The sequence below is a fragment of the Bufo gargarizans genome, chromosome 2 (genome assembly GCF_014858855.1).
Source record: "Bufo gargarizans isolate SCDJY-AF-19 chromosome 2, ASM1485885v1, whole genome shotgun sequence".
NCBI classification, from domain to species: Eukaryota; Metazoa; Chordata; class Amphibia; order Anura; family Bufonidae; genus Bufo; species Bufo gargarizans.
This window is the reverse complement of record NC_058081.1, coordinates 483,616,542-483,631,841: the sequence shown is the minus strand read 5'-3', so window position 1 is coordinate 483,631,841 and position 15,300 is coordinate 483,616,542. Positions and strand designations below refer to the sequence as shown.

At 46.7% G+C, this 15,300-nt stretch overlaps 1 protein-coding gene across 2 annotated transcripts in view; it reads right to left on the bottom strand.

Annotated features, from left to right (window-relative positions):
• DNM1L (dynamin 1 like) overlaps positions 1 to 14,814 on the bottom strand; it is an 84,302-nt gene extending 69,488 nt beyond the window's left edge. Inside the window, exons 1-3 of one of the 2 annotated variants that reach the window (XM_044281156.1) lie at positions 14,576 to 14,814; positions 4,650 to 4,797; positions 3,099 to 3,137 (exon numbers count right to left, since the gene is read on the bottom strand). In XM_044281156.1, the coding sequence (XP_044137091.1) occupies positions 3,099 to 3,137; positions 4,650 to 4,797; positions 14,576 to 14,677 (289 nt within the window). In that variant the 5' untranslated portion in view covers positions 14,678 to 14,814. The remainder of the gene's footprint in view (positions 1 to 3,098; positions 3,138 to 4,649; positions 4,798 to 14,575) is intronic. The other variant, XM_044281157.1, reaches the window with a different exon arrangement.
• Between the last annotated feature and the right edge of the window lie 486 nt (positions 14,815 to 15,300).

The following is a 15,300-nucleotide window of genomic DNA, read 5'->3' as shown; positions in this document are numbered from 1 at the left end:
GTCCCTCCTACTAATACCTCTAAGCTATACCCATGGTCTGTGTCCCCCAATGGAAAAAAGCACGAGAAAAATAGGATCAGACTGTTCTATTATGGTCCAGACGTTCCATAAAATGCGGAATGCACACGGCTTTTTGGGGGTTTTATTTTTTTGTGTGGTATCGAATATCGCAATAGTTTTTTTATGGTATCGAAATTGAATCAAAATTTTGTTATCGTGACAACCCTACTTTGGACACAATATGGCTGCCTTAGCAACTGTACCACTAAAAGCTCAGCCACGTCTCCTGGTAACATGTTAAACTTCAGGTCGGAAATAAATAAGACTGATCCTTAGAATATACCTACAGGTGATCCATACACAGGCCACTTTATTAGAGACACCTGCCTTTAATTTACAGGGAAGCTTCAGTCATGAGACGTGACCCCCGGGTTCAGCATAAAAATCAACTTTTCTGTGGAACAGTTTCAGTGGAAATCCACAATAAAATGGGAAAATTTGTAATAATGAACAGTATTTCAAAACCTTCCAACGTTGTGGGGATTTCTCGTGCAATGGTGTTGACAGTATACTGGGAATGGTGTGATGGCAGAAAACATCCAATGAAAGCAATCAGAGGAGGATGTCAAGAATCATTCTGATAGACAGTTAACCAATCTGCAGCCAAATACAAAGCTGGTGCCCCACCTAACATGTACAACTTGTTGTTCCTCAGCACAGATGACCTATAGACAACCAGTTCCAGTGCGGTCTACAAGAAGCAATATGGAAGGACTCCAGTGGGAAAAAAAACAAAACAAAAATTGGATAACCAAGAAGGGGACAAAAATTGCCTGGTCAACAATCCAGGTTTCTGTCTCACCATGCTGATGGGAGGGTAAGAATTTATTTGGCTCAAGCAGTAGATATTGAAGAACTTTCCCCTTAGGTTCCAACAACTCAGGCAGGTGGAGTAATGGTATGGGGAATGTTTTCTTAGTTCACCCTGGGTCCACAGATACCTGTAAATGAACGCTTGGACAGTAGGGCTTATGTAAGCATTGAAGCCAACCAAGTGCATCCTTGGACACTTTCAGAAGGACAATGCACCATGCCACAAAGGTTATATGGTCATGGAGTGGTTCCAGGAATTAGGACAGCACATTTTCCTTGATCTTCCCAGTCCCCACATTTCAGGGAAACTGTAGAATAAGCTGCTCAGAGCATGTCAGTACCTCCTCTAATGTGCAGCAACTGCAAGAAGCTGTCCTTCCTGTGTATGGACTCATATTCCTTCAGAACGATTCCAACACCTAGTGAAATCTATACGGTTCTGAAGGCCATAGGAAGTCCAATGTGCTACTAGATAGGTGTCTCTAATAAAGTGGTCATTCAGTGCATAGTCTTATTCTGTTAGGTCGATAAAAGTTTATACAGCCATCTCATAGTCCTAGCCATTTCTGGGAAAGTTGGGTCACCTCCTATATGGATGCCAATCATTCTTGCACACACAAGAGTAGTCACTCGGTTTTCTCAGACTCCTGAACAGCTTCACAACAAGTCTACCAAGTCATGAGTGATTAAGAAATGGCTCAATAGGGTCATCAAATCTCTGCCTTTCATGGTCGACATGGGAGTAACTTAAAGTAAGAGCTGTCCCAGGGTGGGCAGAGTTATGGAAACAGCCAAGCTGTTGCTACTCCGCTATTTCCATAACTCCCATACAAGTGAAAGGGAGCGATGCGCACAGCGGATGCCACAACACTCCCTCCCTGGACCTGCACTTACCGTTAGTTATTTCCATCTCAGCCATAAAAGGCCAAAACAGGACAACCCCTTTAAGAGTCCATTCACACGTCCGTAGTGTATGGGCTGGCACTCCTATAAAAATGCCTATTCTTGTCCACTATTGCAGACCGGAGCTGCGGACCGGACATGCGGATAGCACAATGTGTGCTGTCCGCATCCTTTCTGTCCCCTTTGAGAAAGAATGGGTCTGCACCCATACCGTAGAATTGCAGAACGGATGCGGACCCATTCTACAGACGTGTGAATAGACCCCAAAGGTGGTTTCTCAATCCATCTTTTTGGCACTTTTTTTATTTATTTTTTACCAAAAAGCAGGGCATACCAATCGGAAATTATAAAACACCATATAAACAATACCTTAAAGGGGTTGTCCAGGTTCAGAGCTGAACCTGGACAGCCCTCCATTTTCACCCCGGCAGCCCCCCCTGACATGAGCATCGGAGCAGTTCATGCTCCGATGCTCTCCTTTGCCCTGCGCTAAATCACGCTGGGCAAAGGCATTTTTCAGAGTTCCGGTGACGTACCGGGGCTCTCTATGGGGCTGACAGGAACCCCGGTGACGTCACCGGCACTGATGGGCGGGATTTGGCTCTGCCCTAGCCAGTAAAACGGCTAGGGCAGAGCTAAAGCCCGCCCCTCAGAGCCGGTGACGTCACCGAACACACTGCTGGGCGGAAGTTACCGCCCGGCAGTGTGTTATTGTAAACACAAGAGCCTGTGCCCTGCGCGATCTAGCGCAGGGCACGGGAGCGCATCGGAGCATGAGATGCTCCGATGCTAGGCTCAGGGGGGCTGCCGGGGTGAAAATAAGGGTATGTCCGGGTTCAGCTCTGAACCCGGACAACCCCTTTAAGACAGTTTCCTAGCGTTTTTTGGTTTTTTTTATTGCAGCATGCTCTGGGTGTGTCTTTTTCCCATAGACAGCTATTGGGAAAAACAAGTCTGAAAAAAATTAAGATCACCCAAAAAACGCTTTTAAAAAGCGCCATGAAAAAGATAGTGTGGCAGCAGCCTAATAGAATATCAAAGACTTGACACAAGGGAACAGTTATGATATCTGCAAGGAAAAGCTGTTTTAAAGCATAAAAGAAGTTTAAAAAAAAAAAAAAAAAAAAAAAGCTGAATAAATAAGAAACCTAAAATGAGGAAGACGACAAAATAAGCAAATAAAATGGATACACTGCTGCACTATCCAGACGAGGCTACATATAGCAATGAGGGGGTAGGTGATGGCGCATAGTACTGATACAGCCAGTGGTCCACAGGGGAGCCCCATGCAGGTATAGAAGTAGAGTATGGAAACCAGAGACCTTTGGATAACTGTCTTGGATTTTTCCAGGTGTCCAGGTCTGGAATCAGAGAAACGTGGAAAGAAAAGACAAGAGAGGCAGAGACAATTGTTAGGTGTCAGCTCAGCCCATGGTGCTCTGTTCACATCTAGCAGGTTATCAATCCATTTATTATGACGCTGAGACATATGGAAACAACCCCTATAGTTCATGGAATGGATCTTTGTTCAGCCCTCGCCCCATTCAATTCAAAATATGGTAAAATGCTTTTAATCCGGCATCAACTGGGCCTGAAAGGTGTAGATCCTAGGTAGGCAACCTCCAGGACTCCAGCTGTGGTGTGAAACTACAACTCCCAGCATGCATACTTGCTCTGCTCTTCTAAGATCTATCCTAGAAATGCTGGGAATTGTAGTTTCGCAACAGCTGGAGTGCTGAACGTTGCTGACCGCCGGTGTAGATTATTCCGCTTTATTACGTGTCGGATTACAGAACTTTCACTGTAATTTGAAGGGACACCTCTAGTCCATGTACAATTCATCACATCTATAATGCATGGATGCCACTCAGCATCTACGGGGGTCAATAGGACACACAAATCCCATGATGCTCGGTGACATGCTCTGAAGTCGTAGAAACAAGAACCGGTCTCCGTTTTTTCTTGTCTGATTCCATTGCCGCTTATCTTCCCTCTGTTTCTCAGCACTGTGGGTGTCCCAGTGTTCAGACATTTATACGAAATCTATGTACCCTCATAATCATCCTCCTCGCCCGAGATGAATCCAATGAAACAGGAGTCAGCCGTTACAGGAAAATTATTTTTTTTCTGGCTGACCACAAAGCAGCTCTTACGGGAAACCGAACCTGTCCTTCCTGCAGCTCTGTCCCCGCAGAGAGCACTTATGATTATATGTTCCATTGCTAGTGGAGCCAATAAGCAAGTCAATCCTGAGCTTCCTGGTTCATGATTATGACAACAGATTTACAGGGCTGGTGCCACAAAGCCATACCACTACCAAGCGATAAACGGGGTTGTCTCAACTGGACAAGCCATGTCAATATGCCTCTATTATCAGGTCAAGTGAATGGGCGAAACTGCAATACCAAGTGCAGCCACTATACGGCGCTGTGCTTGGTAAGCTACGAGAAGGCCACATCGCTCAAGGGAGGCACTGCGGCTTCCTCAAACAGCTGATCAGCACAGGTGCCGAAAGATTGGTCCCCCCGCTAATCGTATCCTGAGGATAGGTCACGAAAATACCCCCTTTAAGAGAAGGGTGTCGGTACCCCCACTCAGGATATCCCTCTACTAGCCAGGGAGGAGACCCAGCATGATCATGGCGGCCCCTTCATTTAACGTTATACAGAGAATATGGAATTACACAGGCTGTAATCTGGGTAGGTCTGTTCATATCGGCTGTATTACAGAGCTACCTACAAGGGGCGTATTCCTGTGAAGACCCGATCGTTCACACTGTGCATACTACAACCCTAATCATCCTCTTCTGTACACAGCACAACGTTAGAGGCTTTAGTCCACATAAAATATGTAACAGAAGAGACATTCATTACCATTCTCCTCTCCAGAGGTTTTGCGCCGATCATCAGTGGATACATGAACCAGCTGTAGGATCAGGGGTCTTCTCGTCACTATGCCTGTGCCTCGGGGGAGCAGATCACGGCCAACTAAGCTTTCTAGGACGGAGCTTTTACCGCTGCTCTGTAAACAGAAAAAAAAAAAAAAAAAAAAATTATAAATAAAAAAATTCTGTACAATGTCTGCACCGGAATTGGGGAAAAGCAGATAATTGGGGAACATTACCACAGGATATCTCTTTATTGTGACCGGAGCTCTATTTTTCGAACACAGAGCTGCAAATCCTCCAAAATAGACTTGAAGGATACAATTCTGACTGCCTGCAGCCACCACTAGGGGGAGCTTTCTGTATATAGATTACATCCTGAAATAAAAGGGTATACCGAAGCTTAGATATTGATGGCCTATCCTCAGGTAGGTAATCAATATCAGTTCAGTGGTGGTCTGACACTCAGCACCCCCAGTGATCAGCAGCAACTGGCACTTGAAACTATACAGTGGGTGGAAGGTTTTTGACATTGTGTAGTTTCTGGTGCAGGCCCACTCCTATTCACTTGGCTAGAAGCTCGGCTGAAGTACCTCGGCATGGCCACTACTCAATGGACAGGACCCTGTGCTTCAATTTCTGGTGGCTGAATGAAATCAGTGGGGGTGCGGGGGGCAATGTGACCCAGTGACATCACCCCTGTGCACAGTCATTGGCTGCAGCAGTCACGCGACCCGTGTCAAACTGGGTGTTGATGCAGGGAGATCTGGGACCTGCAGATCCATCGGGGCAGCGACGCAGTGTTGACGATCAGGTAAGTATGACTACCACAGCGGGCCCGCCCATGCTGGGGGAAGGGGTCTGTAGATATTTCTGAAATATTTGTCACGCCGCTGCCTGGTGCTCTTTATATTCCCACTCAGATCTCGCGAGTCCAGTGTCAGTGAGAAGACGTCTCTTCTACCACGCGGATTGTTACTGGCTAGCCTGTACCATAGCAGGAATAACCCCGCCACCACGTAGACAAGGATCCTTGCGATGAAGCTTAGCTCCCAAGCATGTGTGACCACCAGAACTAGCACATGAGGTGGACTGGACATTCTGAGAGGGAATCAAGAGAACAGTAGGGGGCGCAATAACACATATGTAACAGCAATATCTAGACAGACACAGGAGCATTTTTTACATGACTAATTGAAGACATATGTTCTGCCAGATCTCATACAGTAAGTATGTACTAGTCCGACTACCCGTTTAATAGCTCACCAGACAGCAGTCATGCTGCACTTCAGGGAGGAGGTTGGGAGCAGGGACACAATCTGAAATCCCAGCCCTTTCCTGGTTACTTCTTCCTCAGAACCATGAAATGTAAGATTTCTTTGATATACTTACTACATGAGATCCATGTAATATTCAGAGGTAAGTGTTCCCTAATGTGATAATACAATGAGCAGATGGGGCCCATTCTGGGTGGGTGGAGGAGCCAGCAATATCTGTTAATGCTTTCGGAAAGTCTTCAGACATTTTCACATTTTATGTTGGGGCCTTGAGCTAAAATAAAACTTAAAGGGGTTCTGCACTTTCATTTAACTGACGATCTATCCTCTGGATAGATCATTAGCTTCTGATCGGCAGGGGTCCCGGGCGTCAGACCCCCGACGATCAGCTGTTTGAGTAGGCAGCGGCGCTCCAGCAGCGCAGCGGCCTTCTCATTGTTTACCGCCGGCCAACTGACGTCACGACTAGTATCGACTAGCGTGGGCGGGGCTAAGCTCTGGTAACTTGAATGGAGCTTAGCCCCGCCCATGCTAGTCGATACTAGTCGTGACGTCAGTGAGCCGGCAGTAAACAGTGAGAAAGCCGCGGCGCTGCTGGAGCGCCGCTGCCTTCTCAAATAGCTTATTGTCAGGGGTCCCGGGTGTTGGACCCCCGCCGATCAGAAGCTGATGATCTATCCAGAGGATAGATCGTCAGTTAAATGAAAGTGCAGAACCCCTTTAAAATAAAATAAAAATCTAGAAAGGATTCTGATATCTAGGCGCTCAAGGCAAAAAGTAATGACAGGATGAGCCATTGAAAGAATAAGTTAATAAACATTTAATAGATCACTGTAAAATGGCCAAAATCAATAACATAATGAGATATAGTAAAATTAATATAGTACTCAGATTAATTGCCTTGAGAGCCGAGATATCAGAAGCATTTCTAGTTGTTTTCTCCATTTACCCCGATGTGTACAGGGGTTTATCCAGTGCACTCGGCATTTATTAGTCCATATACAGTTAGCCGTCTGATTTTTTACAAAACTTAAAGTTTTTCCCCCCATCGATCTGCCCCCAATACCCCATAATGACAAAGTGAAAACAGAATTTTGGACATTTTTACTAACTTATTAAAAAGGAAAAACTAACATTTTGCGTGGACAAGTATTCATATACTTTGCTGACACTTGAAATTTAGCTCTTTTTCTTAGGACATGCACACGAGCGCGTGTGCCCTGTGTCCGTGCTGTGGACCACAAATAATGGTTCGCAACGCACGGGTCTCAGCGCTGTTCTGTTTTTTTGCAGTGCGGGGGCCCGGACCATGGGCTTCCGATACGTGCCTCCGCTCCACATCTTGCGGACTCATTCAAGTCAATACATTATATGGAGTGCACACTGCCGGTGCCCGTATATTGCAGCCATGTACATGAGCCCTTAGGGACCCATTCACACGATCGGATATTTTTGTCGGCATCCGTTCTGCAATTTTGAGGGATGGATGTGGACTCATTCATTTGAATGGGGCTGCAAAAGATGCAGACAGCACACAGTGTGCTGTCCACATTCATAATTCCGTTCCACTCCCCCGAAAAAAAAACATGTCCTATTCTTCATTTTGCTGACAAGAATAGGCACTTCTATCACTGGGCTGGCCATTCCGCAATACGCGGAACGCACACCAACGATATCCGTTTTCTGCGGACCGCAAAAAGGATACGGTTGTCTCAATGACCCCTTATTCATCTTTGAACTGTTTCTACCTCTTGACTGGACACTGCACCAAATAAAAAATCAAGATACGTTGCCCCAGACGAAGCGTCAAGTGAAACCCGGGTCGGGTATGAACACGAGGCTTTGCTGTTTTGTTTTAAGGCTTTTTAAGCTTATATGTTTGTGAGTATAATAAATCGTATTTCACCTATTGTGACGGTACGTCACTATTTTGCACGTCTCCTTTGAAGGTCCTTAGAAGCCTACCAGGAGCATAATAGCTTATGTGACGATTCATAGGTTGCCGCATTTGGGAAGTGCACAGAAATCCTGACTGCGAGAGATCGCCCCTTGAGGAAAAGTGAAGCAGCACGGTCCCTCATGCATGATAAGCTGCAATGCACTGCGCCCACCCGACGCTACTATATACATATTACATACACAGCTCTACCACGCGCCCATTACACAGATAGTTTACTATATAAACATTGCACACACACAGCTCTGCTACATGTCCATTACACAGATAGAACTACTGTGTGCACATTACACACAGAAAACTGTACGGTAGACTGGTTACACTGAGATAGCCCCACTTTATACACACCTTCCATTCTGCATTCTCCACCAGCACAGTCCTACACGGAGCCTGTGTTCCCCTAACTCCTCCCACACACATGGCTGATCACATGACTGTGACATCACCACAGGTCCTGTAACCACAATGTAGTCTGGAGCTGCTCCTGGTGAGAGAGATGTCCGTGAGGGGTGGGGCTTCATGTGTGCTGGACTGGACCTGGTAGCTTCTGACACAGCGCTCCAGACTAGAAAAAGACCATGTGTAAAAATACACAAGTCTTTTTCCAGGGAGTAAAATGGCCTGAACAGGTGTCTATGACGCTTGTATAGGTTTTATTGCGACCTCTGCGCCCCCCCTCTCTCTCCCCTCTCCTTTGTTTATCACAGCTGGCAATGCATATCAGAGCAAGAGCTAAGCAATGAGGAGGAAAGAACTGCCTGTGGAGCTCAGAGACAGAATTGTGAGGAGGCACAGATCCATCACTCTGAGCTTTATGGCAGCGTGGCCAGAAAAAAAAGCCTCTGATCAGTAAAAGACACATGAAAGTATCCCTGGAGGTTGCAAAAAGCACCTAAAGGGGTCTCAAGCCATGAGAAACAAGATTCTCTGGTCTGATGTAACCAAGATTGAGCTTTTTAGGCTTCAATTCTAAGAGTCGTGTCTGTAGAAAACCAGGCACTGCTTGTCACCTGTCCAATACCAGCCCTAAAGTGAAACATGGTGGTGGCAGCATCATGCTGGGGAAGGGGTTCAGCAGCTGGGACAGGGTGACCATCAAGGTTGAGGGAAAGCTGAATGGAACGAAGTACGGGATAGTCTTAATGAAAACCTGATCCAGAGTGCCTGGACCTCTGGTTCACCTTCCAAGAGGACAACGACCCAATGCACACAGCTAAAACAACATAGGAGTCCTGACTTGAACCCAATCGAACATCTCTAGGGAGACCTAAAAATGGCAGTCCTCTGACAGTCTGAAGACTTTCCGAATGGACTGTATACCTGTATCTGGGAAAGCTGAGTGAGTAGATTTCAGTTATAACACCAGTTTTCTGGAAATTATTGTAAATGTCTCAGGTGGTGGAAGACACACCCTTATGCTAAGCACTTCTTAAAACGTAGTAAGAGCGGAGGAAAGAAAAAATAAAATAAAACATTTATGAAATGTTTGCGCAAAATCAACTTTGCGCCAGACTTTTAAACTAGACCTGGGTTATTGTTATTGTTTGTGCCCGGGGCACATGTATGAAGCTGCAGAGCAGGCGGCTCTATGGACGTGCCTGGTGCACTCTAACCCAGTGACAGAGCAAGGAAGAACCTGGAGGGAAACACTATGACAGGCAGGTGATGTGACAACACAATGCGGGGGGGGGCAGCTTGGAAAACACAGACATGTCAGCAGTACACGCAACCTCAGTCATCACCAGGCACAGATATAAGTAAAGAGCTGTCTCAAAATGGCCGACATTATTGATAAGGAATATGGCTGACATTACATTTCCCATAGTTATAAAGTGACATGGGGTGGGGTGGCAAGGTATCACTGCATAGTAGGACAGACTCCTTCAGGTGTCTGGGAAAGCTGGATGTCAACCGATGTGGAAGCTGTAATAGAAGGCTGGACAAATCCTAGGAGCTCAGAGCCAATGCCATAAAAAATTTGCCTCAGGCGCCTAATTTAAGTTTTGGTCTATGAGAGTTCTTACTGGTCTGCTATAGTCTACCAAGCTTTCCCACAAACAGATACAGACAAGAGCTGACTGACAAAAGTTATACAAGTTAAACACTCCAAATAAAATAGGCCGACCATAAGACCTCCACCAAAATCTGATCCCCTATTGTGTGTACTGAGGGAACTTACCCGATTTTGGCTTCCAGGTGGTTTGTCCAAAATACTCCAAATACTAAAAACTGCCTACACGCCAGGAGAGTTCACACCGCCATGTCACTGCTACAGGACTACATCACTATGGGTTTTGAGGGCCAGCATATTAGAAACACTTGATGTATTTGTCAGGGGGCGGAATATCCGAATCTTAGAACATACTGGGACATCTAACTCGTGGCCCTCCAGCTGTAGCAAAACTACAACTCTCAGAATGTCCTGACAGCTGTAGACTGTCTGGGCATGATGGAAGTTGTATTTTTGCAACAGCTGGAGCTCCAGGACGTGGAATCCTTTCACAGAGAGGGAGGGTCAGCCATATGATCCAAATGGGTTAATGAGTGGAGTAGACAGGCCAAGCAGACACCATTAGTAATCACGCTGTGGAGCCTGTAACCTTGTGAGGGTCAGGAGCCTTGTATCTATGGAGGAATCCTCCTCCCGTGTCATTCAATCTCACAGCACGGCCTGCCCTCAGCTACCGGCACACTCACAAGACGGCAAGCCGAGGAAATCAGCCGTCTTATGTAACTGGCTTGTCATCTCCAGTTCATACATAAAAGGGGCATCCAGGAGAAGACGTCAGATGACACGGCCTCCGGCTTCCTTTAAATTGTTGTGTTTGTGGTCCCTGCCGCTAACAGCTGATTGGTGGGGGTGGGTCAGACCCCGCCAAACTCATATTGATTACCTATCTTCAGAATAGGTCATCAATATCTAAACGGCAGAACCCCTCCAAAGGGTTGTCTCACTTCAGCAAATGGCATTTATCATGTAGACAAAGTTACTACAAGGCACTTACTAATGTATTGTGATTGTCCTTATTGACTCCTTTACTGCCTCAATTCATTTTTCCATCACATTATACACTGCTCGTTTCCATGGTTACAACCACCCTGCAATGCAGCAGTGGCGGCCGTGCTGGTACAATATATATATAATATATAAAAAAAGCTGGAAAATGGGCATGGGTCTACATTCAGTTGGTCACCAGGGGCCCTGCGATGTGACAATGGTCTGATTGGTTCCTGTAGGCAATTGCCCAATTTTTTTGTTTGTTCTTCCAACATTTTAGACCACAGCTGTCCAACATGTGCCTCTGCAGCCATTGTATTGTAGATTGTGATTGGTTACTAAAAGGGGTTCTCTGGGCTACAGATACTGATGACCTATCCTCAGGACACAGCATAGACCCCGGCACTGTGGCAGCATGAAACAGCTGATCGTGTCAGATCTCCACTGATCTGATATTGATGAGTTATCCTGAGGATAGGTCATCAATATCTGTGGTCAGGAGTACCCCTTTAAGAAATGTCATGCTGTCATAACTCCATGCATGCCCTTGCAGCCAAGGCTTTTAGGGGTTGTAGTTCCGCAGCAGCTGCAGAGCCTGGGCACCACTGTATGAGGTCTCATGCACAAACTCACATGTATTTCGTGGTACGCAAAAAAAAATAAACAAAACGGATGATGTCTGTTTGACACACGGATAAGAATAGGACATGGAGTCATTTCAGTTTTTTTACGGACCCATTGAAGTGAATGGTTCTGCATATGGACTGAAATGGAATAAGCCCTAAGGACTGACCCTTACCCTGACAACCGTCATCACGCCTGTATTTTTACCTGCTCCTGTGACGTCCTGATGCATATTTCCTGACCAAGCACCAAGAACCCTGGAAGAGGGGGGAGCACCAGCGGTCCTGGCACAGCATATCACACACATTGGAAAAGCATTAAAAAAAAACAAAAAAACAAACAAAAAAAAAAACACTGGTGTGAGCGGAGCAGTTGTCCATAGCAACCAATGACACCTCTGCTTTCATTCTGTAGAAGACTTCTAAAACATGAGGATGCCTGCCCTATAGTTTAGTGTATATAATACAAACTGCTGCTGCCCTTCTCCATCTGCTGGTAATGTCACAAGAAAGGGATTTTCTTATTTTTTTCCCCTCGTTCTGGCTAAAAATCAGGACGTTAAAGGTGTTTATATCAGTACGTTTATCTGCCCGTCTACTACAGAACTGAGAAGAAGCATCCAACCCAGAACCGAACCTGTGTGACACTGACAAATCGGATATTCCCCCGCCAATGGTATATCGCTAGGATTGGCTCCCATAGGTCGTATAGTGGTTGCCTTACAGATGCCCACTTTACTACTCTTCCCTTATCACACCAAGGGGAAGAGACCCTTATGTCCGCTCGCCACCTGTTCCCAGGGCCCAAGGGGTGCCCATGAATCAGATACATAACAGCACAGAAAGAAAATCACTAGAATCACTTTGGTGCAACACGGGCACAAAACACGTTGCACCCAAAAATCTGTGTAGCCGTACGCTAAATCCTATAAAAATTAAAAGCAAAAGTCAACAGCAGCCCAAAAATCACAGCGATGAAGCATCAGTCCCTGGCATGGCAGAAACCCGAATTCAGAAGCAACCGTACAGGGCAAAAAATACCCTATAGATATATAGCGCATAAATAAATAGGGGGTCATTTACAAACAGATATACGCTACTTTTGTGGCGTACATCTGGAGCAGATCCTGTCGCGCGCCATTTTGCGGCAGAATCTGCAACTTCTTCCCCGCCGCGTGGCATGGGCGGGGCCCGTCTCATTCATCAATTTCTATGCCCGGTTTAGGAGTAGAAAATGGTCTAAATGTAAGACAGCAAGGAAACTTCCTTAGATCTAGAAGCGGCGGAGGATCTTATGTAGAGGCCAGTGTCTTCACATAAATTTGGCAGATCCACCGTCAGCGCAGCGGCTTATTAAGACCGGCGCATAAAACGCCTGTCTAAATAAATCACCCCCCCCCAATAATGTTTGGGGAAGTATGGACACGTTAGTGACTCCTGACACTTGATAGCTGCGGTCCTGCTCTCAGTAGCTCCACTGAATGGCACTAAACAGTGAGCAGCTCCTGCCACGGCTTTTCGAGGTGTCCGCCCAATAACCACCATCAAGAATGGACACGTAAATTCTTGGCGTGGCTGGGAAAACTGCACATGAAAAATCCTCGACCACATGAAGCGTGGGCGGCGGTTTCAGCGTGCAGTTTTGGGCAACCCGTGCCAAAAATCCATTATGTGACGTGAACATACCCCGAGACACTTGTGGAGAATGGCACCGAATATGAATCGGTGAGGCAGCTGTATAGTGAATCCGGCGCTCTTCCAGTCTCCTACAATGCAATCCTATGATCTGTCAGGCGCCCCTGATGCGTTGTACCTCCGCAGCTTCAGTGGGTGACAGCACTTTCCAAAAGTTTATCAGTATAGAAGAGCTATTTATTTTTTTCCCCCTTAGGCTGTGTTCACACATCAGATTATGACACAGTCACGTTTTTTTTTTTTAAGGCTACTTTCACACTAGCGTTCGGGTTTCCGCTCGTGAGCTCCGTTTGAAGGAGCTCACGAGCGGACCCGAACGCAGCCGTCCAGCCCTGATGAAGTCTGAATGGAGGCGGATCCGCTCAGACTGCATCAGTCTGGCGGCGTTCAGCCTCCGCTCCGCTCGCCTCCGCACGGACAGGCGGACAGCTGAACGCTGCTTGCAGCGTTCGGGTGTCCGCCTGGCCGTGCGGAGGCGTGCGGATGCGTCCAGACTTTCAATGTAAGTCAATGGGGACGGATCCGTTTGAAGATGCCACAATGTGGCTCAATCTTCAGGCGGATCCGTCCCCCATTGACTTTACATTGAAAGTCTGGACGGATCCGTACTAGGCTATTTTCACACTTAGCTGTTCTATGCTAAAAATAATGCAGACGGATCCGTTCTGAACGGAGCCTCCGTCTGCATTATTATGAGCGGATCCATTCAGAACGGATCCGCCCGAACGCTAGTGTGAAAGTAGCCTAAATCGCATTGTGGTGGACTCGCTGTGGTTTCGCCCCGCTGCGTCTTCCAGCAGCGTCCACACAGACATTGAGAAATGATGAAAGGACATGTCCATTCTTGGTGCAGTTGAGGTCTTGGACCACCACCCACGCAACCAACAGTATGGCCTCCCTCCAAAATCAACTGGAGGTGGAGACCACGTGGCCGCCGGTGATGGAGGAGCCACAACCAAATCCAGAGGCTAAATGATGGCATGTAAATGGGTGCTTAATTTGAGTTTTATCATTAACGGCGAGTAGATGTGCCAGGCCTGCCACCTGCTTTGGGAGGAATTGGTGAATGGTCTCCCTTATATTGGATGAAATCAGCAAAATTCCAATATTATAGCACTTTCAAGAGGAGATATATATATATATATATTAGATAGCTGAGATATATGACAGACAGAGAGATAGATAGCACTTGATGGTAATGGGGGAACACTGTTTGCAGCCTCAGGGCTGACCTCCATGTCATAATAAATAACATCCAATGGGCCATACCAATGTTACCACTGCCCCTGTCAATAAAGGAGATCCCCCGCTGACATATCACCTTTAGTCTCCTCCGCTACCTTTATGAGCCCCACCATAACCCACCTGGGTCCCCACCACCACGATCTGCGGCAGCTGGATGACGTCGGCCCCCACAGTGTTGAAGACATCCTGCAGCTTGTTGATCACCGGGATGAGCGCCTCCATGTCTCAGGCCTGTGACGGGCGATGAATGGAGGGGACAGGAGGTGGGCGGCCACTGCTCTCCACAACCGGCACCACCGCTAAGCAACCATTGACCTGGCCCACAAGCCACTGCGCCAGGGAGGGGCGCGGAAAGAATTAGTGCGCATGCCCACGGCTCAAAGCACCCCAGGAATTGTAGTCCTTGCCACTGAAACGAAGACTACGCAGCCTATGTATTTGACTCTGATTTCTCAGAGTACTGCTCACTGTCTCTTATTTCATGACTTGTAAATTCGTAACAGGTGAAATGTCGTTAAACAATGTTATTTTGGTCGTGAATGGCTCGCAATGGTGAATTGTTAGAGGTATTTTAACTAGAAATTGAAATGCGTCTGACCACAGTAAATATGGCGACTGTAGCGTCGTTAATGAGAACAGGAAGTGCGTCATGTGAGATACCGGAAGTTGTCTTCTGAGAGGTCCCTCAGTGACATTGGGAAATAAGACCATGCAGCAGAGGCGTTCAGTGCTGACAGATAAGAGGGGCTGTGTGTGAGCTGCACAGGGGGCTCTCCTCTTCATGTTAGGAGTTATGTGAAGAATATTTCCCTCTAAAAGAAAAATCACCAATAAAAAATGGCACT